We start from the raw sequence: 27,466 nt of genomic DNA, 5'->3' as shown, positions 1-27,466 counted from the left end.
TTAGTCATTTTGTCATGTTTCACTTAATTTGACAGCAACAAAAAATAACCCATACGGTGAGAATTTGTTTTAACTCTTTCAAGCACTTTTTTTTTCACATTACAGCACACTCATCATAACTAATTAGGATAATTTGTCCATTGAGCGCCGTCAATGGCATTGAGATATGAGCATTCACGGTCAGTCTTCCCAATTAAAATAATTTGGACATTTATCACGATGAGGCTTGCTGGAACCACTGTGTATTTGGGTTTTTATTCATTTTAACTCCACTTTATTATTACTAACATATTAAAGATAAAATGCTTTTTTATGTTTAAATTACCATAAAGTCACTTGCTCTTTAATGAGTTAAAGAGCTTAAGTTTCAACTTTTGAATGTAGTGACCACTATACCTGATAATTTTAAGATCTCCTCTCATCTCATCTCATTTCATCTCATTTTCTGAACCTCTTTACCCTCACTCATCACAGGTGGACCAACCTGGATTTGAACCCAGGTCTCCCACTGTGAGGCCGACACACTAACCACTCACCCACCCACCGGGCCACCTAATTTAGTTTTATGATGCCACATTTAATTTCACAGGTTTATTTATTTCTCTGTAAAAAGAAAAAAAACATGATTAACAGCATCTATTGAAACACAACAAGAGCGACTTTAATGCCTCATCTTCAATGTACAAAGCAAACTAGCAGACATGATTCCATCAGTACAAAAATGACAATAGCCATATTTTTTCCCATGATGAAAGTTTATACAAAGTGTATTTTCTTTTCTTCTGCTAGTAGTACAGAAATCCAATCATGATTGGCTGTTGTGTTGTAACATTTCATGATGACTGCGGATGTTTTTTTAGATGTTAATAAAGCAGATAGGCCAGAGTGTCGCCGATGTCCACACTGAGGCCATTATCAGCCACGGTGACTTTCTTCTCTTGCAGGTCGATGCTGAAGACGGATTGAGGGGAAATGATGACTTTGCCTTGCTCCTCTTGTCCCAGCACGGGTATCTGACGGGTCCCCATTAAGGGGTCTTCATATCTCATCAGCTTCACTTTAGAGAGATCTGTTGGAAGGAAGCGTGAGATGTTAATGTGCCTAGAAATGGAAAAGTGGCGACATAAAACACTAAGTGCGTAGTATATATAGCGTCTCTAGTCGGCAACGCCTGAACATGCAAAAGCGAAAGGGTTCAAAACATCCACGTGAACAATTAAACTCTTAGTATTTTGATAGCAAATATTTTTTTAGTTTAAACGAAGCAACAGGTATCACTTACCTTTAATTAATCGGTTAACCTTGGCCAATCTGCGGACTATGCTGTCCCTACTATCTCCCTGTCTGATGTCGATTCGAGTAGAGAAGAGGCCGTTGCAAGGCTGAGGGTTGACCAGAGAAACGCAAACTGCCAGCTATGGAGAGACAAATTATCCATTTCCAATTCATGTAACCTTCAGAATCACAAAGCCGCCCTTCACACGAGCAGTCACCTCGGATCTGAACACGCAGAACGGTTGCCCCGGGCAACAGTCTTCCTTCACTTTGTCGTCGCCCTCGAATGCAAATAAGATGTCGATCTGCTCCAGCTGCATTAAGCGTGAAAACTGATCAAGAGCTTTACAAATGCATTCAAAATCTTGCTAATTAACTGCTGAGCTAATTGTATACTAGGCAGATGCCCATGATACACATGGAATATACCTCTAGAGAATTGGTTAGGTAGACCAGGTTTTCCATCAGTACTGCCCGCTCGTCAAACTCCAACTCAAGGTCCAAAACTCTGGGTCCGTTTTTTTCAAGTTTTTCCTGATAGAAAAGCAGTAACTTACAGTTGGTCAAGAGAAGCAACCGGTACAGTTGATAAATGTCTTGATTGTTGATTAAATCCAGTGTTAGTGTGCACAAAATTAAGGTTGATGAAAAATAGGGGGAAAAAAAAATCTCAATAAGATAGTGGAATAAGCATTGAAAAGTTTCTTATTGTTTTCTCTTTGTCAATATTAAGTGTGGCGTTGATAGAAAACTTTCGTGGGAGATCAATGTATCACTTTTCCTCCAGAACAGATGTCTTTGTTTGAAACAAGAACAGAAAATTGCCTGTGGAGTGGACAACATTTGTTTTTTTGGTATTTTTTATGGCTTTACAGAGGACACTGGGGAAATGCGTTTTGTGTAGTGTGCGAAATATGTTCATAAAACATCAATAAAAAGAACTTGGAAAGAAAAAAAAAATGAAAAATGTTCTACTATGTAAATCATTGGGGTGTTGCTTTAAAGAAAGAAGGGAGCTACTATTTTGTCTCCCTATTATGTTCACACGCTATGATTGGAAGCAAATGGTCGGGCAGATTGTTGCAGTCGCACCTTGATCATGGCCACAAAGGGCATGACTCTCTTCATGTACTTCTTCAGCTCGGGCAGGGCTCCGAGCTCGCTTGCTATTAGCTTGTTGTCAGGAAGGACGCCGTTGTTGCTCTGCACAAAGAGGACAAACAAAGGAGCTATGTCAGGACTTTCATTTTACAGGAGGTGTCCAGTTCGTGAACGCATGTCGCTGACCTTGTAATGTTTGCCTAGCAGGGATAAAGCACTGTGCTGCCATGCGGGGTAGCTCTTGGCCACATAGATGGTACAGTGAGAAGGCTTGGCAGGTGGCTTGGAGTCACCTTTCTGATCAAGGAAGACAACATCCAAATCAAACAGATTATAAATCAAGTCAAATTTAATTGCAGTGTTTCGTACGGAAAAAAAATGAAAAGCTCACCTGGAGAATAAAAAAATCATCTCTATTTTTTTTAAATATAAAAACGGTGTAATTCTGCATCAAGGAGACATGTGACTGATCAGAAATATATTTACTAAATATATCAATTAATTAACATTAACAAGCAACTCCGACCTCTGCAAGCGGTCGCCTACACACCAATAATCCCACTTGAAACTCTAAAAAGCATGATAGTCCATTTTGATTTCTTTAGAGCCCATGTAATTCAGGGGTCTAAATCTGTCAAAACACACATTGCTAGCCTTAAACTGTCCTTCTGTAATGGGACCAAGCATTGGACAGAGAATTTGTCGGCAAAAAGTCCTCCTCTGCTGGTTGAAAACGACTTCTTGAAACAAGCTTAGTGTCCACTCGTTGTAGGAAACGGTGGTTAGGAAGCTACTAGGTCATGTAACAAAAGAAAACTGTCAAATACCTTATTTTTGGGGGGAAGCAGGTAAGCTTTAAGTCTCAGTCGGAGGTCGTGTGCTGTTTCCATCAGGTACTGAGAGGAGCGGATGAGAATCTCATCCACTGGACCTGCGTTGGGCCATGATGCTTTTGTCACCGAAGCAGACTATAAGAGGAGACAGATAGAAGGAAAAAACATTTAAGTTGGACTTTGGAAAACCATCTCCTTTCCAATTGTGATAAAAAGCGGGTTAAAATTGTCCAGAGAATAGAACTCAGTTATAAGACTTGCAGTGGTTGCTAGGTGATAACCTTATTTCCAGCACAGGAGCCTCCGTTTGTACAAGCCTATCATTAGTGTTTTCAAAATGATATACACTGTATTGTTAAAACCATGCAAAGTAAGTGGACAGCCTCCATTAATGGTGGAGAAAGTGCACAGAAAAGCTTCTGGTGATCATGCAGAGGAAGAGTGTTAAAAGTGGATTAAATAAAATGGGTTGTAGGTGGGTGTGCTCATGAATATATATGAGCATCAGTCTTTAAAAACGTCACTTTGTGCCACAGCTCCTTTCAAGTGTAAAAAAAGGAAGTGAACAGGATGAAAGTAAGGTTTGAACTCCTGGCCAGTACTACTTTATGGGAAGACTAAAAGGCATTTGGAAGATGTGGAAATTCATACCTTGCCCAGCAGAGTCCAGGTGTACTCGCACAGGTGTGGACAGATGGGTGCCAGCAGCAACGTTTGTCTCTCGATGAACTGAAAGACCAACTCTCTGTGCATGCCCTCAATGGCTAGCTCCCTGTATTTATCTTTGGCAGCCTGGAGCAAATATTTATTGTATTAATAGTGGTTCTGGTCGGATTTGGGGGAGAGTAAACAATTGCGTATGGCTTCGGAGGATGAAAGAATTTCATTGACCTGAAACTCAAAGAAGCCGCACTTCAAAGCCTCCTTGAACATCATTCTTTCATAGTGTTGCTCCGTCTTCAGGATTCCAGAATTCATCTCGCTGGCCAAAAAGAAAAATCCTTTTAAGTTCAATCTCAGGGTTCTTTTAACCCATTCGTTGCCAAGGATGGCGATAAAGTTCTAACCCAATTGAAGTGTAACAGGCTGGCAGCATCTCGTAGTCAAAATGCATAAGAGCAAATGAGTTTAAAAAAATAAATTAAATGAAGTCAAAACCTCCTTTATTGCAGCCTCTTAAATGCTGGCGGTGTGATCTTAAAAGAAATTAAAAACATGCATTTACCTGGCAAAAACGCGATCATTGAAGGTGTCGGCAGGTCCGGTTCTCAAGTTGTTCTGGTTAGCAATCATCTCCTTCACCCACTCAAGCCAGGTGTAAAGGCGCAGGATGCCGGCATCAGCCATGGTCTCCACAAAGTTGGCATCCTCTACCGTGTCGCCTGCATCTGCCAATGCCAGACGCATGCCTAAAACAAACAAAAATTAAGCAGAAAAGACTTCTTATAGCCCAGAACACACACAAAAAAGGGATACTCTATATAAATAATGAATACGTACATACATATATATAGATATATACACAAATATTTATATATACATATATAGTGCATATACACACAGTTAGGGACAATTTAGATTGTTCAACCACAGGGGAGATTGAGGAGCTTCATCTTATTGATGGAACAGAACAAACACCTTGCCCTGAAATAAGAGCCTATCAGAGTGGACCATGCTATTTGAAGAAAAGCGGTAATTCATGCACAGCAAACACCAGGACAAATGACTTCATCTCTGAATCTTACACAGTGACTGTCAACTTGAGACTCTGCAAATATCTAGCATACACCACATCCAGCAAGTAGACATCTTCATCAAAAGATGCCTTAATTAGACACCACTTGGACCCCAAACACACACATGCATTCTGTCAATAAATTTTTTACACACACTGTTGATCCCCCAGCTGTCAAATTGCTGAAGCGCACAGCAACAATGAACAGAAACGCGCCTTCAGGGCCCTCTGCCTCCATCTATAGGCAGAAGCCATCTGTCTAACCCCAACAGGCACAAGACAGGTTGAGAACTTAATATCTGAAAGCTCCTGCTGCCAGAACTGGAGTCCCCAGACACACAATGTAACATACAGTACACTCATCTATTATTCAACACTCGAGGAAGAAATCTGGGAAAAGTAGGTTGAGTTAGGAAAATAAGAGTGAAGTGATGCACTCTTTGCGGAACAAATGGGCATAAATCAATAGGTGCAAAAGAACTCCTCCCGGGGAAATGTGCAATTACCTAAAACTAAACATAAGGTGCCTCTTACATTGGCAATCTGGACAAGAATATGTACTTCCATATGGAATACGAGCCAAATGGTTAAACTTTGATTAAAACAAATGAAATGATTATACAAGAAGTCATTTTTAATAGAGCAGTAACTTATGTCTGGTAGACAGCTGCATCTCATTAGGAATTTAAATGATGTCATTTAGTTTTAAACAAAATGTTTATCGTATAAAAACGAGTCGTGACTCATACACTTGGCAGATGTTTTAGTTTAGCTTCAGTGAACAATGCAAATTAAATTGTAAAAAAAAATCATAACAGGTAGAGCTTTAATATAACTTTTTATTCAAGTTCAATATAGGCCTTAGGGGAAAAGTCAGATGTTTTTGTTACTAAACATCTGGCAGCAACATTTGAGCGATATATTACATTACCGTTATATTAAGTTGTTAAGACATTGAAGCCATCATGTAAATTCATCATAAACAATGACTTTTCTAGTAAACAAATTTATATTAAATGTTTTCATCCAACTCATCATTGCCTCCATTCAATTTGTCAGGTGTCTATTTTAGAAGAATGCAAAACGCTTCAGAGACAAACCCATTGAAACGTACCGTCTGCTGAGAACTTTTTGATGGCTTGGCTTAGCGTGAGGAAGTTTCCGGTTGATTTGGACATCTGGCGCACAAGAAAAGCAGATGTCAGTATTCCCCACACACACACACCATAGATTCCTACACTACAGAGAATTTCTATAGAATTAGTCGAAAATCATTTTTGGTGACATATTTGTGGTGTTCAAGTCAAACAAGTGACAGCATTAAGATTTGACGCACCTTCTCAGAATTGAGGAGCAGATGCCCGTTGGCTCTCACGGCCTGCGGCCATTTCCCACTGAGGGAAAAAGATGACAATTTGATATTGGTGATATGATGTAAAAAATATACATAATATTTTTTTAAAGTAATCATTTCCTTGCAACTTCCAGACAGGGAATCTAAAAATGTACAGTTATCAGTATAAAGATGACGATTCTTTTTGCTCACTTCCTTCAAGTCAGAATGATTTTAGACCCTTACCTGTCATTGGGCCACATGGCCACATGGTTGTAGAGGTAATAAGACAAGTGGTTGGGCACCAGATCTTTGCCGGATACGCGCACGTCCACCGGGTACCAATACTCAAACTCTCTCCTAAGCTTCTGAAGATGCTCCCTTGGGATGTCCGTTTTCGGGAAAGGGGATGTTTTGAAAAAGATGAAGTCCCACACCTCTTTGGTCATCTGCTGCGGTCTAAGGCAAAGAGGCAAAATGGAAGTTGCACATTGTATGTAAATTATGTGTTGTTGCTGTTGTCCTTACTGGATGCCCAGCGGCGAGGCCTCCTGTCCATTGAGCACGCCTCCCTGGAGAAGGTGGGCCACCGTGTAATAAGCCATGTAGATGGTGGAGTCCGAGAGGGACTCAATCAGCCACTGCTCGTCCCAAGGTAGTCGAGTTCCTAAGGCAACCGAGCACAAACATGCAGGTCAAACGTGCTTACACAATCACAAAAGTATTAGAAGGATAGCAGACTTATGCAAAAAAAAAACACAAATTTTGAGCAGGTCATGCATGAATTATTATTTTTCTTTTTATGGGAAATAAAGGGAAATAATTCAATTCATTGGCAGCCATTAACCACACTAGACATCTAATCCAATTTAACTGTCAAAATTGATTCATTCACAACTTGTCGCTTCTGCTATTTACATATATGTATGTATAGTCAGTCACTAAAACAAGTGCTCACACTTACCAAGCCCATAAGTTCTAGAACAGGCATGCTCCTGCAGCCATGCCAAAGTAGCCTCAAAGTTTCTCCTGGTTTCATCACAAAATCTGTACAGGATGGAATATAGAATCAATTAAAAAGTCAGTATAGTAGTCCTTATGGCACTCACCATACACTTGCAAAAAGCCTAAAACGCATCCGATCAAATGAATTGAGCTACTAATAAGCGGTCATCTTACGTCTCCAAAGTTTTTAGGGCTTCGTTGGCCTTCTGCTTCCATTCTGCATCGCCGTAGTCCAAATACCTGAGATGCAAAAGAGCTCATTTGAATAGAACCCTATCATTTGAAATCCGACTTGCACTTGGTCCATGCACTCACCACTGATCACAGAGTGCCACCACACATTCATCAACCGAACGCGACATGACCTGCTTTTCTGGCTCCATGTAGATGCAGGCCTCACCCTGCAAACATGTGGTGCAGCAGCGTCAACATTTTTTAGAAATTGAACAATAAATAAATCATTCTAAGCGTTCCATTCGTGAGAATGGCTCTTCCTACCTTCTCAACCATCATTTTCTGGATAGGCTTTTTTACATCCTGGACCTTTTGCCCTTTGTAGCCATCAACCAACATGATCTGATGGGAATCAATTCGTTACCATCCAAGTAAAATACGTTAGAAATATAAGATGACTCGCGGTCACTTATTGTTGTGCTGCATGCTTTCGATCATCAGAATGTGGTATACAGACGAACCCCTTCGTAGAATCCTTTCAGGTAGACTTTCTCTTTGGCTTCTGCCAGTTTCTCCTTGTCATTCTGGCTCTGGATCTTCAACTCGTCGCAGACCAGTGGCGCAGACAGATTTCCATAACCAGGAATGTCTATAATCGGAATCTTAGGGTACAAATATATCCATAATAGCTTTTCAAACTAGTTTTGACAGGTTTGAAGTGACACATCTGGAAAAGATAGTTTTACCGGCTCAAAGGGCAGAACCATCTTATCCTCGATTCCATACTTCTCCCTCAGGGCCTATTGAAAATACAGTATTCATTTGTTTGTATAAATGTGGCAGTGGGACCACTTATTTTGACATGATTCAGCTTTGACTGTGTAGAAGAAGAAAAAAATTAACTCACTTGTTTTTTCTTGAGGTCCCTCAGAGCAGCGATATCATCGGGGGCGTCAGAAGGCACGCTGGTAACTACACCCGTGCCTAATGGAAAGCAATCACAAAACAGAAGGGGTATTGGATTCAGGGCAATTTCTGAAGCTGGGCAGCTTTGCTATTCACACCAAAGCTAACTGTGCGTGATGAGCAACAGAATGGACATTTCCCATGAGGAAATGGTAAATAAAACTGTTTAAGAAGCTGCCGAAATGTCAGTGCACGAAAGCCATCCGTGTTTAACACACCTCATTGAGCTACCCAACCTTTAAAACCAAGTAAGCCTGAGGGCAATTAGAACTTTAACAGTGACATTTAACTTTTACCTTTTGCAAGCTGAAAAACACTAAGCTGCAAGTGCAAACGTGTAATTAAAAACACTGAAGTGTGAGTGCAAATGTGTAAATGCTCAGGATGAAGTTTCTTTCACCTTTGTCCTCCTTGATGGTGAGCATGGGCAAAGCGTAGATAATCTTGTAGGAAGTGAGGGGAGCACTCAGTGCGCAGCCGAGGATATCCTGCAAACAAAGATGCATATTTAACACGCCTGGATGAACTGTAGTGTGAGACAGTGGTTTTAAAGAAGATATATGAAAAAACTATTGGCCATAATTGGTACTACTGATCAAAATATTGAAGTGCACGACAACAGTTCCCCCTTTGGGTTGCCATGCAAACGCTTCGCTATAGAGAATCATGCTGCGTCATCATACGAACGTTGAATTTGAATAAGCCCGAGGCTAACAAACTACACATTAACATTAGCAATGATTATGTGAACATACATCATGTATTTTAAAGCCCAAAATTTAAATGAGTACATCATAAACGTAAGGGTTTCAAGTGCACCGAGGTTAAGATGGTGCACATTTAAAATAAACATCCCAGTGAGGAAAGTAACACAAAATAGACTAACTCTAAAAAAAGAAACAAGTTACACATTTTATTCTAATTTGCTGCTGGTGGAGGGCAGGGCATCCAGTGTCAACAAAATCAAAACAAAAACTTTTTGCACCTCACTGCTTTGATAAGACTTGTCTAATACCTTAAAAAATGCACTGAGAACACAAGCATGGATGTTCCCATTAGCCATACATACCTGCCCCAGTATTTCCATAACTACTGGTACTACTCCATTCTCCTTGGTAAAGCCTTGGAAGGACATGTTCCTAGCAGACCTCCTGGTACAGATGAAGACATCCCCGCTGGTGGTCTCAAAAGCCACGTAGTTCATGTCAGGCCTCACCCAGCAGTTGGTTTGACCGAACATGGTCTCGGGCCTCAGTGTTGCTGCCACCAAGTAGATGTTTTTGCCTTTCATGGCGCTGCAATGATGAAAGCGTCAGTGCCATACTTTGATTTTGCTTGCTCCAACTTACGTCCGCTCATTATTCCACACACTATACAAATTAGCATTAACCACTGTTTACCTGCTAAAGAAAACCTTGGATTTGAATTTGGATGTGTAAGGCTCAACTATTTTCATCTTGATGAGAGTGTACTCCTGAGGTCCGACTCCCTACAAGTGAAACAGAAAGACACAATTTGATAAATAACTATATGCTCACTCATCTTTACCATGCCATTGACAATAGCAGTAGTTAAATATGATCAAAAAACTACTACTTATACCTCTCCTGTCTGCCTGTCATGGTCCATACATGGTTGTCCATCTTTGGGGGAGTAAATAGTGTACCTACAAAAGATAATCACACTTATTTAATATACATGACACCATGATTATATGTTATCTCACCTTTTGCCGAAATTAATCTTTTTTCTCTCCTTCAGAGTGAGAAACTGCCAGCGAACAAAAGAATCGTAGAAAGGGTTCACGTCAGTGGTGATGAACGAGCGTCGCCAGTCTACCTGTAAGATAACAACAAACACTTAATCACTTAACATTAGCTCTTCTAGTCTGTCTTTTTTAAGCCTAAAGGGTGATTTTGTACCTTGACACCCATCATTTTGAGGTCTTTGATTGCCAGAGGAGGAAAAAATTCCAGCCAGTGTTCAGCCTTGGCGAACTGGACAATATCAGAGTCAGACAAGCCTAGAGACCTCATGATATTCCACTGAAAAGCGGAGGAGCCAGCTTTGGCCACCGCTTTACTCTAGAAAAAATGACAAGATGACAAAAAAGTAAATATTTACTGCCAGGTCCTCCCAGTTTAAATGAATTAAACATCTCCTATACTGACCTTCTTTCCCTTTGCTTTGTCCTTAATGATAATTTCGTCACAGATCTTAGGTTGCTCCTTTTTCTCCTCCTCCTCCTCCTCATCTGGAAACTGTGGTGGATTTCCATACAGTTCCATCTCCCGCTTGAGCTTGTCTGCGCAGGCCTTTGTGAAAAATACATCATGTTATTTTCCCCCTCTCAATATTGCACACTGCATCGGAACGAGCTCACAAAAGCACTCACTTTGATTGGCATTCCTGTGCAGTGGAGACCGAAGGGGAAAAGACATTTCTTCCCTTTCAAGGATTGGTAGCCAACAGCAAACTGGCAAAAAACAACACAGGTTAGACAGGCACAAGTGCGCTCCAATCCACTATAGACTGAAGGCTGCATGCCCTCTACTGGCTAACTGGAAACCCACAGGCAACACAGGCACCAACAAGTCTACAATTACTCAACCAATCAACTGTGATTTTTTTTTAAGTCAGCAATTGGGCTTTGATGATTGATATATACTTGCCAAGCCACATAACTATAAACTTTCAAGACGATTGGTTCCACCGATGACAACTAGGTTAGGTTTTAGGTTGGTTACGTTTCTAAGATCTTTCCTTTAAAAAAAATGCAACTCACCTCACACTTTGACAAGCTGAATGTGTGACCAAGATGCAACCGCCCATTCATGTAAGGGTATGGGAATGTGACAAAATACTTATTTTTGCTGCAAAATACATATTAAAACATGGGAGGAAAAGTGAGAGAAATGAAAAGGAATCACTGAATCGCAAATCACAATGTGCATCGATTTCTGACAGGGGATTGTCACTGATGACAGATCATAGGAACGAATTTAAAAGGAAAAATCTTGCCTTTATGTCCCTTATTACTGACACAATTTTTGGTGGTACATTTTGCTACAGACTCTCCTTTGGTAATTCAGGGTTATATGCATGTTAATTGACTTTAGCCATTCATCTAGATATATAACACAAAACATCTACTTACTGTATGCTTTCCCCGATTGTCGCCGTTGCATCAATCTCAAATGCTTTTTCCTTCTCCCATTTTGCCTGGATTTCAAGCTCAATTTTTCTCAAAAAGTCCAACTTTGCTGTTCCCTTTCGCTCCTGGAGACATAAAAACAATTTGCAGCAATAAATTAACCGATGTCCATCTAAACGTCAGAAGTGGAAATGTGACAACAAAAACTTTTGCCTTAGACAATGATCGAGGAGAAAATAAAGCAGGAGATTATACATTTTGAGCGTATTTCATGTGTGCAGCTGTTTGCTAGCTAACTTTGCTCATATTTACAACATGTTAGTGTTGTGCAACATATCCCGATTGGCTACTTTAACCCATTTTTGGACCAAAAACTATGCACTTACCGTCATTTTGGTAAATCAATTAATTATTAAGTTGATTTAGCAAAATAAAATGAAAGAAGAAGCTAAGGCAAGAGGAAACCCACGCCACCGATGCCCGGCTGATGACACCCCTGTCAGTGGTTCGCTAAGAACTCTGGGAGATGTAGTCCATAGCACATATCACGTGGGTAACGCTTCCTACACAACCAAGTCACTCTTTGTGTTTCATTCCCTCAGCGAAAGGATACCAGTGTTTTTTACATGAGCAAATTCTAGCCACATGAGAATATTTGGTCACTTGTGGTTGGCGAATTTTGCATTTTAAATGCGAAAAACGCCTGCACACAGAGTTTTGCGTTTACGACACCAGTCATGTGTTTACGTACCGTAAAGTTCTTCGGTGCGACCTGCCAGTGGAAAGCGACAGAAGGCCCGTAAGCTTATAAATTTATAGACGATGAAATCAGTCGAATTGGGGCCCCGATTCATTTTATAGACCGCATTATCGTCTCCCTCACGATGATTATAGAAAATGTGGACGCCCTGAAGTCGTGGCTGGCAAAACTCCTGGAGCCAATGTGAGTGTTTGAATTGAAGTGTCATTTAGCACGCATGCTACGTAGTTAGCTATAGAAACTGACCACCGTGGCCGATCGCTTGCTTTTCAAGGGAAATCAATCTGTTTGATTTTGCAAACACTAGGAAATAACCTGATCGCTGTGTTAAACGTAGTAGTGTGAAAAATAAACCACACAACTTCATGGGATCTCCCCAAAAATAACTTTACTCAGTCGCACGCCTCCAAACTGCAGGAATGAGCATGCACCCTCTTGTTTGCAATTCTAGGAGCTGTCTTGGAATCATTCCAAAATGTGTAGATTGCTTTAAGATTATGCATGACATATTTGTTGCTATAGTTACCATCGATCGCGCTGTGAAAATTGATATATATTTTTGCTGTCTTCATAGGTAGCTGACATGATTGAAGTGTTGAAAGCTGCTGATGTTTTACACTCACTTTCCACTACCTTAGCCGTTCTGACATAATCTTGAGCAAACATTCGCCTTTTAACTAAACTACAAGACCTGGAGTATTATTATGTAGATCACGGTTTAATAGGCATGTTGTACCAAGCATAATAATTTACAGTGGCACAGTAAAAGTCATAAGTTAGAGACACAATAATACAACAATAATGGTTTTGTCTTGATTTAAGGTAGATACTTTGTGTGTAGTTTAACACAATGATTATTCTTTTTACGAAATGGGAACAGAGGGATGCGCAGGTTAATTATGTACTTCTGCATGTGGCAGCAATCGACATCCAATCCAATTGTACTCATCTAAAGCTTGACGTTTTTTGTTTTACATTTGCAGATGTGATGCGGACCCCTCAGCATTGGCCAATTACGTCGTAGCTCTGGTAAAGAAGGACAAACCGGAGAAGGAGCTCAAAGCGCTATGTGCCGATCAGCTCGACGTCTTCTTGCAGAAAGGTATTCATTTCTAACACAGAATCCCCAATACAAGATCCTTTTTTTAGATCATAAATGTGCATCTTAACCAGAACTGAAATTCTGATATCATGTCGACATCGGGTCACGTCTGGTTGATTTGCAGTCATTTCTGAATCGATTCCTGGTGATTTTTAGTCAATGAAATGTTTAATATGCATTAGGAAATGAATGGGAATAATGAATTTTTTGCAACAACAACAACAAAAAGAAAGTTGCAAGCTTCTGAAACAGAACCTGATTGAATCGGTGAAAGAATATGGGAAATGTAGCGAACAGAAACAGCGCGGAGAATAAGATTAGGAAAGGTATTTTATAACGTACGTTTAGAGTAATTTGATTAGGTTAAATTTGATTGAGAATGGCATCAGCAGTTGATGGGGTGATGACATGACTTTTGTACTACAAATATGTCATTAAGATTCCATCAAAGGAATAATGATGTATTAACCTGACCATTTTTTTGTGTCATTCCAGAAACGGTAGGCTTTGTGGATAAACTTTTTGAATGTCTGACAAGCAAGAACTACCAGCGGAACCCTGTTGCTAAGGAAGTTCCAAAAGAAGTACTCAACATTCCTCCCCCAAAATCTGATGCAGTGGAAGTAAGGAGCACCTGGTTGTCTTTTATATTATCTAAACATACAATGAGAGGTAATTGCTTTTTTATTTTAATTGTGAGGTTGAGGCTCCAGAAGAGGAGAGAGAAAACCGGCGCAGGAGAAGTCCTTTGCGGAACCGCTCCGACTTCAACGAGTCCAGGTTTGAATTTGTTCACTTGTATTGGTGCACTAAATGCACGTTTACAGTTGGAAGAGTCGTAAAGCGGTGCTCTTAGGATTTGTGCCCAATTTAAAAGTGGCGTACTCCGTTTTTAACGACGCAGAAGTCGCGAGGACAGAAGGCGGGACGACCGCAAGAGGCGAGACTTTGATCGACACGGCAAGAGCGGCGACTCATATCGCGAGCGGGAGCGTCACGAGCGTCGCAGAGGGAGCTCCCGCGGGAGGAGCAACAGCCGGAGCAGGAGCGGCAGCCGTGGAAAGAGCAGAGGAAGAGGTGAGAGAACGACGACAACCGCAGTTTCGGGAAAGGAAAAGAACTTTTTTTTTTTCTGATAAAATGTGGACCGCTTTCCATGTACCTCTTGCTCACACGGGCTGGAATTGTTCTTACTATCCTCAAGGTTGGTTTGTGTGATTTGGCAGGAAAATTTCGTGTTCAGTCATAACTCTCGGTCCCTTCTTCGACAGACTTTAAGTCAAAGTTCGACGGAGAGAGGAAGGACGCGGACGGCTATAACTCGTCCAGGTCCCAGCAGGCTCCGCCGCTACTGCCCACCCCCTTGCACCCTTTCCCGTCCACCGGCGGCGTCGCCAAGGTCTTTGGCCATAAGAACTCTTCACGCAAGCAGCGATGCAGGGATTATGATGGTAAATTTTATTGCTTGGTTTCAATGATTAGCATCGCATTGAATTTACCGGTAGTATCAAAATATGCAGTAAATGTTGTCTGTTTTGTTGTACTTAGCTTTTGTTTAATAGCACCATTTTTAGTTTGTCCACGGGTTTATTGATGGTCATGTTTATTGTCTTCACTAATGACCATTAATGTTGATAACTGTCCTCTCTGGAGGGTGTGGGGGAGGTTCAAACATACTTCTCCTGAGGTAAACAGTTCAAATAGCCAGAGCCCCTTAAGGCCACACAGTCATAGCACTTGGCCCCATGGGATCAGTCTTCTTAATGAGTTCTTGCCATAAATACTTTTGTGCTTAGCCTTCCAGAACCCAAAGTCATGTTTTACATTTATCTCAATCTGACCACCTTGCGGGGAAAATCTACAAATTCAAAAAATCAAAAGGTTGTCAAAAGCTTCAGGTTGTACACAGGTGTAACTCAAAACACCTGCAAAAAGGACATCAGCCTTTCAGAAATGAGTCTTACTTTGGCTCAGGAGGGGGAGACTGCCAAATGGACAGGATATAAACATTTTCTGAGTAGTACTGTATGTCAAACAAGAACTTTCTGATAATATTGTCCCTCCTGTGCAGAAAAGGGATTTTGTGTCCGGGGGGACCTCTGCCCATTTGATCACGGCAACGACCCGCTCATCGTGGACGATGTCAATCTTCCCAACATTATTCCTTTCCCACCGCCACCTGTGATACCCCCTGGAGGCCTACCCATGCCGCCGCTCATCACCGAGCCACCTCCCTCACTCAGGATACCGCCTCCGCCGATGCCTCCTTACGGCCCGCCGCCCCCACCTGGCGTCTTCTCTTTGTCTGGTAATTATCTATTCATCTATGTCAATTTTGCATCTACCTGGATTTGGAATTTTCAAACCAAACTGAGATGTTCAGTTGCTAGGGATTGCAGAACTCACCCGTTAAATGGGTTCAAATATTTTTGGGTGATTTCTCAGTTGTGATGTGAGTTTGTATTTAAAACAAAACAAACAACAACAAACAACGAGTGCATTACAAGCCCCTCCCCCCTGATGAATGAAAGTCTCATGGTCATGAGACACCAGCTTGGGCTTTTGTCTCCATCAGGACCTCCTCCTCCACTGATCGCAACCAGTGGAATGGAGACCCCCAAGCACCAGTCAGTGATCATGTCGTCGCCTCCCGGCGGACCGCCCGGTGTGAGGTTGCCGCCTCCTCTTCCTCTTCCTCCTCTGCCTCCTCCCGCCTCCTCATCGGTGTCGCTCCGTCCGCGATATGTCCAGTCGGAATGTAAGCAGATTGGAGGCTTATCGTTGGATTTCCTCATTCGTCGCTCATTCCATTGAAATACCCATTTGTGTTCATTTCCATTGTTTTTATTTCTGATATTTGTTGTTGTTGTTGATCAGAAATTAGCATGTTATTTTAATTTGTGGTTTGGGTTTTAAGACAAATAATGTTCTGCCCTCCATTTCATTTTCAAAAGAACAAAATGAATTTAACGCTTCGCTTCCAACTAGATCATCATGAGCTCCAAAACTGTTAAACTCATGTTCATCTTGGTAAATGTTTTGGGGTTTTGTGGTTGTTTTCAATTTAGTTTGTCATATGAGCATTATGTCGCTGTCCAATGAAAAGCTTGCCTCTCCGGGAATCTCTAAGCAACCCCCCCCCCCCCCCCCCCCCCTTTTTAATGTCACAAAATTTTAGCGAGCTTTTCATTGAACAGTGACGACATGGTTGTTTGTCTGTGTTTCAGTTCTCGTTTCTCGTGTTCATTGTTGTACTCGGTAATTAGCTGCTGGCAAATGCAGGGTTTGACCCATAACAGAAAGGAGGACACGTAACAGAAGATTGATAAATGTGTTTTCCACACATCTGATTGATGATGCATTTTTGTGTTCTCAGATAACTACGACCAGGAAGGCTACAACCCAGAATCGCCAGGGCTTACCGGAGCCGGTCGTAACCAGTACCGCCAATTTATTCCCCGAGTACAGACGCAGCGCCCCAACCTCATTGGCCTCACATCCAGTGACGGACAAGTATCCAGAGGTGCAAAATATTTCCTTTTTTAAGTCAAATTAATTCTCCACAATGAAAGATTTTAGGTGGGGAAAAATTGAAATGAGATTTCTTTTCATTCCTTCAGCTGCCAACATAGTCATCCGGACCGAACCGGCGGTGCCAGCAAGCACACCCGGAAGCAATATGTCCTGTTTTAACACGGAGCAGCACATCAGAAAGAGACCAATGGGTTTTATGATCATTGACGGACCCATGGCTAAAAAAGCATGGATACAAAAGTAAGTCACGTTGTGTGTCATTTTTGGCTGCCAGATTTTTTGGGGGGTTTACACAATTGTTAAAGAGGTTAACTGTTCTATCACCATTTGGTTTCAGGCCCAACTTCAACAACAAGGGTGGCTTCCCAAAGAGGAATTTCCACGTGAACACCAAGCTGGAGGTGCGCAATATCCCACCCGAGCTCAACACCATCACCAAGCTTAACGAGCACTTCAGCAAGTTCGGGATGATCGTCAACATTCAGGTCACAATTCAACTCGAGACAAATATGACGTTCTGAATTCCAAAGTGGATGTCATCCGAGGTCTGTAAGCAATGTTTGACTTGGATTGATTTTTTTTTTATCCTTTCAGGTGGTGTTTGGCGGAGACCCCGAGGTGGCGTTGATCCAGTTCACGAGCAACGAAGAAGCCCGTCGGGCCATGTACTGCGCTGAAGCGGTGCTCAACAACCGCTTTATTAACATGCGCTGGCATCGTAAGGCCAACGTGCTGGGCATTCACCAACTCGAGCAGGGCATGGTGAGCCAAGTGGCCGCGGCGACTGCCAATCTCGTCCCGCAGGTAATGGATTAAATATAGTAGTTCTTTGGGAGATCCACCTTTTTTTTCAATCACAAGATCCCGAAAGGTCATATTTTCAAATACTGTTTTCTTTGTTTGTTTATTTGCAGGGGGTCAAGCAGCACAATCCCGCCGCTTACGTGCTGAACAAGAATCGGTCCCCAGCGCCAGTCGGCACCACAAATCCGCCTGATAGCCTGAACCCCAATGCGGAAGCCATCAATGTACGTTTTCACCTTTCTTCATCTGTATCATTTAAAGCCTTTCTGGGACAGTGGACAGCTCTTCCAATGTGACCTTTTATAGAGCAAGTGATTATTTTTGGTCATTTAATTTTATTTTATTTTATTCGCGTCTCCCTTTATGCAACACTTAGGTGGCGCTGGCTCTGACAAATACCCACAAAAGCCCCTACGTGTCCACCCCACTCAAAACGTCCTCCAAGTGCCTCGGTAAAACGGCAAAACCGCTGGAAGCGCAGGAAGCCCTGAAGAAGAAACAGGCATGTTGCTTATTGTTTTTAATACGCCTTAAGAGCGGGACATGGATGGGGAAGAGTGCCTTTTGTACCTGTGCAGTTTTGCCATTTAGAGTCTTCATTTTATGCCTTTTTTTTCCAAATCAGGAGGCGTTGAAACTACAGCATGACTTGAGGAAGAAAAAACAAGAAATGCTAAAGAAACAGATTGAGTGTCAGAAGGTGAGGATTAACAAACGTTCCGTTTTACATCTATTGCCGTCAATAGGTGAATGGATTTTAAACTTCCCTCTTTTGCGAACTACAACAACTTATACCCAAAAGAACTTTTAAGTTGAGGTCCGCTGTAGCGACCACTCTCCTTGAAAGGGTCAAAATGGGACTCAATTGCCCCTACTTATCAGAATGACTTTGGCACCGATGCGGTCTCACCGCTGATCACTTATCAGGCGCTGATTAACCGTCTGGAGAAGAACCGAGGGATGAAAGCAGAGGAAAGGGCTGCCATCATGAAAACGTTGAAGGAGCTGACTGAAAAGATTGCCCATCTTCAAAACGAAATGAATCCGGCCTCACAGGTCTCCAAAGCCAGTCAAAACCAGCCCAAGACCAAGACCGATGTAAGTTAGAAAGCCCCTGTGTGGTCTCAAACATGCTGGGAAGTGAAATCGTCTTTTTCAACTCTTTGTGCCTATTCTGCTTCATTTCTCGTGCCCAGGCCCAGAAGGAGTTGCTTGATGCAGAGTTAGATTTCCACAAGAAGATGAGCTCTGGAGAAGACACGACCGACCTCAAGAGGAAACTGGGGCAGCTACAAAAGGAGGTCCTAATTTTCCCTCTTTTTAATGCTCTCTCATGCACAGCCTTGCTATATTTCTCGTGGTGGTAAAAAGTAGTGTTGCACCACTCCTGATATAGATGCCTGCATTTTAGGGCTGTATCAAGAGCCCTTCCAATAATAGTATTGCCATCGTTTCGACGCTTGTTAAAAATCGTCCTTCTTTCCACTGCTTTGCCAGGCAACACAACTGGGCATTCTTCGATCCCCGACGTCTCGAGGGCGTGGCCGAGGGAAGGCGACCCTGGAAGCAGGCGCCGTTCGCAACAGGGGCCGCGTAGGATCCGTCAACCGCATGGTGGTGGACCACCGGCCCCGAGCCCTTTCTATCATCGGCGTCACTCAAGAGGAGAAGGAGGAACTCACGTCACACTTTATGGTGAGGACGTGAATGGCAATCTTCACTTTAAATGCTTAGGGTGTCACACTGAAAGCTTTTTGGGGGGACCAATCTTTAGAAATTTGGTGATCTGGAAGATCTCCGTGACCAGGATGCCACCAGCGTCGTCATGACCTTCAAGACCCGGAATCAAGCAGAGAATGTAAGTTGGAATTAATCGAGAAGAAGAAGCCATTGCTGTAATGAACTTTTGGGTCTCAGACACCTCTTAAAAATTCAATTATTTTTTTTAAGAAGCGCTAAACCTTGAGTAACGCTTCCTCTCGTGTCATGTAGGCGGCCAACCAGGGATCCAAGTTCAAAGGTCGCGTATTGCAGATTTCCTGGTACAAGCCCAAGACACCCTCCGTCACCACGGAGCCCGAGGAGGAAGAGTCCAAAGATGACGACAACACGGTAGCAAATGATGCTCAATTTCATCCCTCTGCAACTGCACAAGAAGGCGGCAAAGTACTATTACTTTTCAAAATGGTCACTTGTGTTTGTAAACGTCCTGCCTTTCAAGGTGGCATCTGAGAGTACAAATGCAATATACTCTTTTTGCCAGCAGAAAGAAGCTCGGGCCTATCTGCCAGGCGAGGAAGAAGAAGAGGAAGAGGACGACGACGAAGACGACAAGTACGAAAGCCGATCTTGGAGACGGTGAAGCCATCCGTCCGTCACACCAAGACGGCAATGTCCCTGAAGGAGCCCCGTCACACCCAGTATTTTCAACAAATTAATTTTAACGACTTCTCTGAAGTGCAAAGTTTTAGTTTTTCGAGCGGTCTCAAAACTCAACAAAGATGAAGGTTCAGTTCTTCAAGATAGTTGAAGTGTGCTTACTTGACTGTCAGCAATGCACAACATTTGCGTATAGTACTGTGAAAAGCTATTTTTATACATTACTGTATTTAAGATCGTTTTCTTCCTTTTTGGGGGGGAGGGGTGGGTTAAACTTTCAATACAAGAACCACAAGTAAATTTATGCTTTCGCCTCCAGATAACTACAACGCCCTCATTCAAATCATTATTGCAGTGCCACCTGCACGTCTTCTGAGGTGGAATACAGGGTTTGGATTTGCAAATTCACTCACAAGTGATCATGAAATCTCATATTTTCCAGGAATTCACACCAAATATGTTTTTACCACTTAGCCCTCAATAAGTAATCACCTTCCAATAATTTACTGTAAATATACATCACATTTCTCACGTTGCTTCTCATACAAAAACTCAGCCGGTCGGTCATTCATGAATATCCAGAGACAGATGTTTGAATGTAAAATAAACAAAATTGAGTTTAAGCCCTAAATGCTCATATAGAGAGAGAGAGAGAGAAAGAAGGATGGACTTTCTTACTTTGCCTTATGCCCACCCGCCCTTTGTGGAAGGTTTTTTTTAAAGAGAATTTCTGATTTTCTTGATGTAAAATATGTAAATTTGCATAAGTTTGATGGTGTTTTCTTTTTAATGATTTTTTTTCTGTCATTTGATGTCTTCTCACGAATCCTGCCCACATTCAAACAAAAAATCCTTCCTTATACTGTATCAGAATTTAATTGTAGTTCATAGTAACATTCACATGCACCTTGATTTAGAGTGGCTCTGTTTCATTTTATTTCTTGGTAGTGAAACTAAAACCAAAAGAATATTTATTGAACTTTTCATGCATGTAAATACATTCACTGTGTCTTTAGGAGTCACCCATGCATCTTGATTAACTTTTCGAATAAGTTCCCTGGTGGTTTTAAAAAGGATTAAAAAAAAGGAACTGGGTTCTTGTATATTCAGAGAAGTTGCCCTATAGCCCCCTTTTTTTCTACTTGAGCGTGTGCGGTTGTACACCGTAGTGTAAAAAAATTACGTTTATGAGATAATAGTTTTGGATTTGTTACTGTTTATATTTGCAGGATGTGGATCCTAACGATGTAATTTCTTCATGTCATTTTGTTTGTAAAAAAAAAGATGGGGTTTCTAATTTACGAGCATGTGTGCTTTGCCAATAAAGAATTTGGAATGAGCTGCGAGGGGTGGGGGGAGAAAAAAAACAATTTGAATTTCTGGAGGTAAAAAAAAAAATCAAGAAAAAAACAAAAATTGGAAAATTTGAAAGGGTTAAAAAAAAAAGCTCAAGCATTCCAAGAAATATTATCTTAAAATTGTGTTGTCATTTTGCATTATTTGTTTTTTTAAATGACCACGTATAGTAAGGCTTTAAAAAAAAGACCATTTATAGTAAGGCTGTTTTTTTCCAAAATGACTGTAGTAAGGCAGTTTTCTTAAAAACTGACTTTAAAAAAAAAAACTATAGTTAGGCATTTTTCCTAAAAATGACTATAGTCCCAAAAATCTGAATTAAATATAAAAACTAAGGCATGGTTTTCTGCATAACTATAAATTATATATAACTCCATTATAGATACAATGATTTAATTCAAGGATTAATTTTGGTAGTATAAATCTATTTAAATCAGGGGTGTCAAACTCCCATCCCAATTGAAAAAGCATATCCAAGTATGTAACCTTAGAAGTAAAAAACAAACACTGAAGTTTATGTCACCGCAATGTTCATAATGTGCAATATTGTATCTTAAAGTATTAAAGCCCAACCAAAAAGTATTTACAGTACGTTATTATGAAAACAATGTATTTGTTTTGAAGTATTAATGCCCAACCTAAAAGTATTTGCAGCCCCAGCCCCCTGACTAATGCACTCTATGATGAAAACGATGTCTTTTTTTGTGTCTATGTGTAATAGGCGTGGCCGAGGCTTGGCTGTGGTCAGAGTTCAAAAGACCGCCCCCATCGCCGCCATTTTTTTTCAAAATGGCGGATGAGCCGGAGGCTAGGCGCGTTGGACTGCTGAGCTGCTCAGAATTGACGATTTCCCGAAGAAAGAGCCGACAAACTTCTTCCAGGACAATGCAGCGCGTTCGGTACTTTGTCTTTTGGGGATTTCGTAGCCCCAGTTCTCATTTCAAGAGTGCTTTTTGACGGGAACGTGCTTCATTGGCGTGATGTAGCCCCGACGTGGATGCAAACACAAATGTTTGCTAGCAAGTTGGCTACATTGCATCACCTATTGCTCTTAATGTTTAAAAATAAACCCTTCCATTGTGTGTTTCAGTCCCTCAACGAGGACAGACTGCTGGGAAACATCAAGAATGTGGCCATAACGGCCAAAAAGGAGCAGTTTGTCGGCAAAGTGAGTCTTTTTTTAATAGCTTCTAATTCCTCTACCCGTGTAATTGGATTGGAAAACTTTATTCATCCCGTAGTCGGGAAATTTTGTTGTCACAGTAATGTTTAGATATCAGCGACTAGTGTTCACGGCTTTCCTAAATTAGCTTGTTTAGCATCATGATACACTCCAATTTTGAATGAAGACACTTTAACTGGGTTGGCGTTGATTTTTAATAGCAAGATCCTGTGTGGATAACTCACACCCACACTAGTGCCATCAAGTGGAGGTGTAAGGAATAAACAGTACATATCTTTGCCCTTCCCTTTCCTAAAGGAAGACTTCAGGGCTTGGACCTTTTGATTTTTAAATGTGGTTTTGACAAAACCTAAGCGAGACATTCATTCAACCGTAGCGCAGGGGTCATTTTTGACTCGTTTAAACAACCATTTTTCCTCCGTCTAAGCTTTGTGAGACGTATTTTATTTTTTTGATTAAATGGGAGTCATTTGTGCATCAAAATGGTTAAATAAGCAATGACATAATCATGCTGTGGTGTTTTGCAGAGGTTTAAAGCCATGGAGATGGTGGAAGCTGTCCAAATCTACAAGACCAAAGAAGTCGTGTATGACGTAAGACCTGTTTTTCAGGTTATTTGATTTATTATTTTCATGTCATGTGTACTAAAAATACTCTATTTTGCTTCTCTTCAAGGTCCACCCAAGTTTACCAAATCAACACTAAAGAAAGGTGACTTTGGAGCGTGGCACAGCCTTTGACACCAACATCTTGAGGGCCCCTATCCAGTATGTTTTCCATATCTCCCACCACATCTGAAAAGAGAGATGGGTCCTTCTGATGTTGGTAAAACCTTAGTGTTATTGTTTTTTGACCTAACTGGTCCCCAGCTTATTTTTTTAATGTTGGACTTAGTCTATTGTGCTTTGACCCTCTTTTTTTTCTCCCCAGAATTCCATCCGGTGCCAAGAAGAGATTCATCAATGGAAACACCACCTCATCTTTAAATGCTGGAAGACCTATGTGAAATTCTCAATTACCCCATTTTGTGGGAAAATAAAACTTCTGAAATATACTCATGTATTTTTCTTCATTGAACTAGTAAAGAAATGCAAGCAACATGACATTTTAGAATTTTTATTCAAAGAAATACATTTGCACACTTAGGATCACATTGATTGGCGTAGCTGGTTTTCTCCACCTGTAGAAAAAAAAGCAACATTTAGAATAAACACAAAAAAAAAAAGACCATTGAGGGTCTTGGGTCTTTTTTCTCCAAGTGTTTTAACAAAGACAAATGACACTCAAATCTCTTTTATTGACATTTCTGATTGGAAAAAAAAAAAAGAAATCCTCCTCACCTTAGGGATCGGGACATCACCTATAAAATAAGAGGGGGTTAGTAAATTGCAACTTTAGTCAATAAAATAATGTGAGATTGGAATGTTTTGATTTGGATACATTACAATATAACCTAGAAATAAGCTGCTATCGCATTTCGATCTTAATCCATATGAAATACATATGCGTCTGACGAAATAGTGCGTGCCTAAAATACAGAAATAGCATTCGTTACTGACACTGCGGCGTAAGAACCGATGCGCCAAATAGGCGTGAAAATACGGTATTAACCTCAGCAGAGTTCAGAGACGATGCATCATCTTCAAGTGGGCAACCTGGGAAGATCACCTGGTCCTCCAGGGTCTGGACATCACCATGGACCTGGTGCATGCAAAAAAATAGAGCAAAAGTTATCATATGCAGAGACTGGAGATTCAACAGATAGGTTTTGGTGGTTTTTTGGGGGGGGGGTAATTAGTATTACCTTGATACCTTGGCCCAGTCTCCTCTCCCCTCAAGGGTGTGCATGGTTCTGGACACACGGGAACAGCTTCATCTTGATTTAACCAAGCTATTTGGGAAGTGCAAACAATTATTACAGGAAAGAGAAATCTTAAAGTAAATGATCAAGATAAAGAATGAAAATAAGTTAGTGAGTGCTCGGTGCTAATTTCCCCTTTCCAGACAAAGCGATTCAATATACAGACTGATGTGAAAAACTAGGAGAAAGTCGGCTTAACCATTTTGGTATCAATGATTTTTGTTTAAAACAGAATTACAAATTGGAAAAGGGCGTTTAGCAATCGCAGTGAAAACTATCATTACATTCAACACACCTTCACCTGGCAAACTGACCGTTGATATCTCGGCTTTGTTTGATAAAATGAAGTCTTCCCCCACGACTCAATAATGGAGAGAATACGGACAAAATACTTTTGAAGTCAAATGTCGTGAGGCTAATGCTAAGTTAGTTAGTGACATTCCAAGGAGCCCATACTTCAAATGTCGACGGTGTGTTCGACCTGGCAATAAACTAACAGATTTGTTGGCGTTTTGGCTCAATTGATTCCTAAAAAAATCTCCCGGTAGGGTGTTAAAAATGCACATAGCCCAGTAAATTGCTCTAGTCTAGGTCTTACCTCGTTTGGGTGCTAGTCGATCGACCGACGGCATGCAAATGACTGCGCCAAGGGGCGAGATGCTGCGCAGGTGCATAATTTAAGCACCTGCGTCACCAATGGGCGTAACCACGCCCATAGGAGGTGATTTGTCCTCCCGACTCAATGACCATGTTTGGAAGATGACGTACTATAGTCGCCATTTTTGTAGTCTTGATGCTGTAAAAGAGTGTGTTCGTTTTTTTTAATATATAAAATGCCTTACTTTGCATGGTCATTTAAAAAAAATAAAAAGCCTTACTATACATGGTCATTTTTTAAAGAAAAAAGCCTTACTATACATGGTCATTTTTTTACAAATTAAAAAGCCTTACTATATACTATGTCGTATTTTAAGAAAAAAAGCCTTACTATACTATGTCGTTTTTTTTAAAAGAAAAAAAGCCTTACTATATACACTTTGTCGTTTTTTAGGAAAAAAAACCTTACTATACTATGTCGTTTTTTAGGAAAAAAGCCTTACTATACTATGTCGTTTTTTAGGAAAAAAAGCCTTACTATACTATGTCGTTTTTTAAGAAAAAAAGCCTTACTATACTATGTCGTTTTTTAAAGAAAAAAAGCCTTACTATATACATACCTGTCAACCTGGGCCAATTCCTCCCCGCATTAATGATTGGAATTCCCCGTATTAAGCAATAGAAAACCGTACAAATGCAACGCGGCACATATTTACTCACATAGGGTGCACGTAAAAGTGTTATGGTCGCGCCGCCATGTCTTTCCTTTGTTTTGGTGTAAAGAAGCACAAGAACATTAGGAAAATATTGAAATTGAATGAACTATCCTTTTTCAAAACATTTCATGAAACACTTCATATTTCCTTAGACAAATGTGCAATTGGCTTTTATCATTCACAAATATGCATTGCAACTGATCCCACTGATTGTACAAAGGCACAAAACTTTAATTGGTACTGAAAAATATAGTAATGCACTTTAAGATTAAATGAGACTTTTAAAGAAAGGAATTTTTAAACCACTTACACATACGCATATAAAATCTAAATGTAATCCCTGCGTGCACTTTACAAACTAAGGAGAGTGATTTTAAATGTGTAATGAAGAAAGTGTTCGCCTGTCCTGTAAATCTGTAAACTTCGTACATGAAACATACATACACATACAATACATACTGAAAATGTATGGAGTTGCTGCTGTTTTCAGTCTGTCTCAGTGATGCGGCTTGTCTTCTACTCTGATGGAAAGAGTGCGCCCCTTAGCGGATAATCCACGAATTGCAGCGAATTAAAAATATTAATTCCATTTCTTTTATGCATTTTTTCCACTTTCAAATTATCCTGCGGGCCTGATCGAACCTCCTTGGGGGCCGGTTCCGGCCCGCAGGCCGTATGTTTGACACCCCTGATTTAAATAGTGTCAAATAAAAATGAAAAAAAATTGACAGCAATAGACGTCCAATCCCTTTTAACTGGAAACTCATCATTACGCATTTTTAATATCAATGCACATATTTTGCTAACTACTACAACACATTCCTGGCATTAAATGAGTTAAGCCAACAATAGATTTTAAATAAATGTCCTCCGTATTGACAATTGACCCTGGAAGGATTGATGTTTATTATTATATTGCACAGGATATTGCATGCAACATGAATTTCCTGTTGACCTTCCGGTTATGACAATCATAATAGTAGTTACTTTTATTAACTCATACACTAGCATTGAAAGAATGGATGAATACCTACAGCAATAATTGATTGCATTTAAGCATGCAGTATGTCTGTCTAATTATAGTTAACTGTCCTAAAAGCTTCTTAGTTGTTTTTCTTGTTGCAATTATCCACACAACACATTAACAATACAGACATGTTTTACCAGTGGCAGCTTGGACGCAATATACCTTGGGGACACGGCTCAGGTGATGAATTATTCACCCCGGTTGTACTGGGTGTATTAGGCAAGCTGAGACTTGCATTGTACATTCTACAAATGTTGGATAAATAAGGCTTTTTTAATTGCATATATTTTGTTAGGCTTAATGTCAGTCTAATTCATGGTGAGTCGCAATTAAATTAGGAGCTACTAATTCAAATAAAAAATGGAAAATAAGACCTTTATCTAAAGAATTTTAACTTCTTGATCCCTTTAAAGGGCAGCCCAGCGGATGAGTGGTTAGCGTGTCAGCCTCGCAGTGGGAGACCTGGGCTCAAATCCAGGTTGGTCTACCTGCGTGGGTTTTCTCCAGGTACTCCAGTTTCTTCCCATATTATATATGGTAGGCTGATTGGACACTCTAAATTACCCCTAGG

At 40.8% G+C, this 27,466-nt stretch overlaps 2 protein-coding genes and 2 long non-coding RNA genes across 10 annotated transcripts; 2 read left to right on the top strand and 2 right to left on the bottom strand.

The window, feature by feature from the left end:
- Nucleotides 1-576: 576 nt before the first annotated feature.
- On the bottom strand, nucleotides 577-12,130 carry lars1b (leucyl-tRNA synthetase 1b). The gene is made up of 32 exons (XM_077592129.1): nucleotides 11,963-12,130; nucleotides 11,580-11,701; nucleotides 11,208-11,295; nucleotides 10,818-10,898; nucleotides 10,594-10,737; nucleotides 10,345-10,506; nucleotides 10,149-10,261; nucleotides 10,025-10,088; nucleotides 9,823-9,911; nucleotides 9,492-9,717; nucleotides 8,823-8,910; nucleotides 8,364-8,440; nucleotides 8,203-8,256; nucleotides 7,978-8,118; nucleotides 7,781-7,858; nucleotides 7,598-7,683; nucleotides 7,457-7,522; nucleotides 7,242-7,324; nucleotides 6,806-6,944; nucleotides 6,524-6,736; nucleotides 6,281-6,338; nucleotides 6,059-6,122; nucleotides 4,435-4,618; nucleotides 4,101-4,191; nucleotides 3,861-4,001; nucleotides 3,204-3,344; nucleotides 2,563-2,673; nucleotides 2,368-2,478; nucleotides 1,705-1,809; nucleotides 1,494-1,589; nucleotides 1,283-1,415; nucleotides 577-1,069 (listed from the first exon to the last, which is right to left on the bottom strand). Exons 1-32 carry the CDS (start codon nucleotides 11,966-11,968, stop codon nucleotides 864-866), a joined length of 3,561 nt encoding a protein of 1,186 aa, XP_077448255.1. The 5' UTR covers nucleotides 11,969-12,130; the 3' UTR covers nucleotides 577-863.
- A 15-nt stretch (nucleotides 12,131-12,145) lies between these two features.
- rbm27 (RNA binding motif protein 27) lies at nucleotides 12,146-20,389 on the top strand. Of its 4 annotated transcripts, none has more exons than XM_077592130.1 (21): nucleotides 12,146-12,519; nucleotides 13,320-13,438; nucleotides 13,934-14,061; nucleotides 14,139-14,218; nucleotides 14,343-14,515; nucleotides 14,710-14,889; nucleotides 15,510-15,746; nucleotides 16,014-16,196; nucleotides 16,815-16,961; nucleotides 17,059-17,212; nucleotides 17,310-17,457; nucleotides 17,567-17,776; nucleotides 17,887-18,000; nucleotides 18,153-18,278; nucleotides 18,402-18,476; nucleotides 18,704-18,874; nucleotides 18,973-19,077; nucleotides 19,274-19,471; nucleotides 19,551-19,634; nucleotides 19,769-19,963; nucleotides 20,043-20,389. In XM_077592130.1, exons 1-21 carry the CDS (start codon nucleotides 12,461-12,463, stop codon nucleotides 20,136-20,138), a joined length of 2,982 nt encoding a protein of 993 aa, XP_077448256.1. In that variant the 5' UTR covers nucleotides 12,146-12,460; the 3' UTR covers nucleotides 20,139-20,389. The 4 variants fall into 4 exon arrangements, with proteins under 4 accessions (XP_077448256.1, XP_077448258.1, XP_077448257.1 ...); XM_077592132.1 differs by having other exon boundaries at nucleotides 12,147-12,519; nucleotides 19,769-19,942; XM_077592131.1 differs by having other exon boundaries at nucleotides 12,147-12,519; nucleotides 19,769-19,942; nucleotides 20,040-20,389.
- A 1,879-nt stretch (nucleotides 20,390-22,268) lies between these two features.
- LOC144068603 (uncharacterized) lies at nucleotides 22,269-23,766 on the top strand. Of its 3 annotated transcripts, none has more exons than XR_013298211.1 (5): nucleotides 22,269-22,410; nucleotides 22,602-22,679; nucleotides 23,222-23,287; nucleotides 23,370-23,519; nucleotides 23,625-23,766. It is a non-coding gene; the product is annotated as an uncharacterized LOC144068603 (long non-coding RNA). The 3 variants fall into 3 exon arrangements; XR_013298212.1 differs by having other exon boundaries at nucleotides 23,370-23,515; nucleotides 23,625-23,714; XR_013298213.1 differs by having other exon boundaries at nucleotides 23,647-23,693.
- A 28-nt stretch (nucleotides 23,767-23,794) lies between these two features.
- On the bottom strand, nucleotides 23,795-25,348 carry LOC144068604 (uncharacterized). 2 transcript variants are annotated; one of them, XR_013298215.1, is made up of 5 exons: nucleotides 25,154-25,348; nucleotides 24,499-24,585; nucleotides 24,306-24,395; nucleotides 24,035-24,054; nucleotides 23,795-23,874 (listed from the first exon to the last, which is right to left on the bottom strand). It is a non-coding gene; the product is annotated as an uncharacterized LOC144068604 (long non-coding RNA). The 2 variants fall into 2 exon arrangements; XR_013298214.1 differs by lacking the exon at nucleotides 25,154-25,348 and having other exon boundaries at nucleotides 24,499-25,081.
- Nucleotides 25,349-27,466: the final 2,118 nt, after the last annotated feature.

This window comes from Stigmatopora argus, chromosome 22, assembly GCF_051989625.1.
Source record: "Stigmatopora argus isolate UIUO_Sarg chromosome 22, RoL_Sarg_1.0, whole genome shotgun sequence".
NCBI lineage: Eukaryota > Metazoa > Chordata > Actinopteri > Syngnathiformes > Syngnathidae > Stigmatopora > Stigmatopora argus.
The sequence above is the reverse complement of the archived record's forward strand: the minus strand, read 5'-3'. Positions and strand labels throughout refer to the sequence as shown.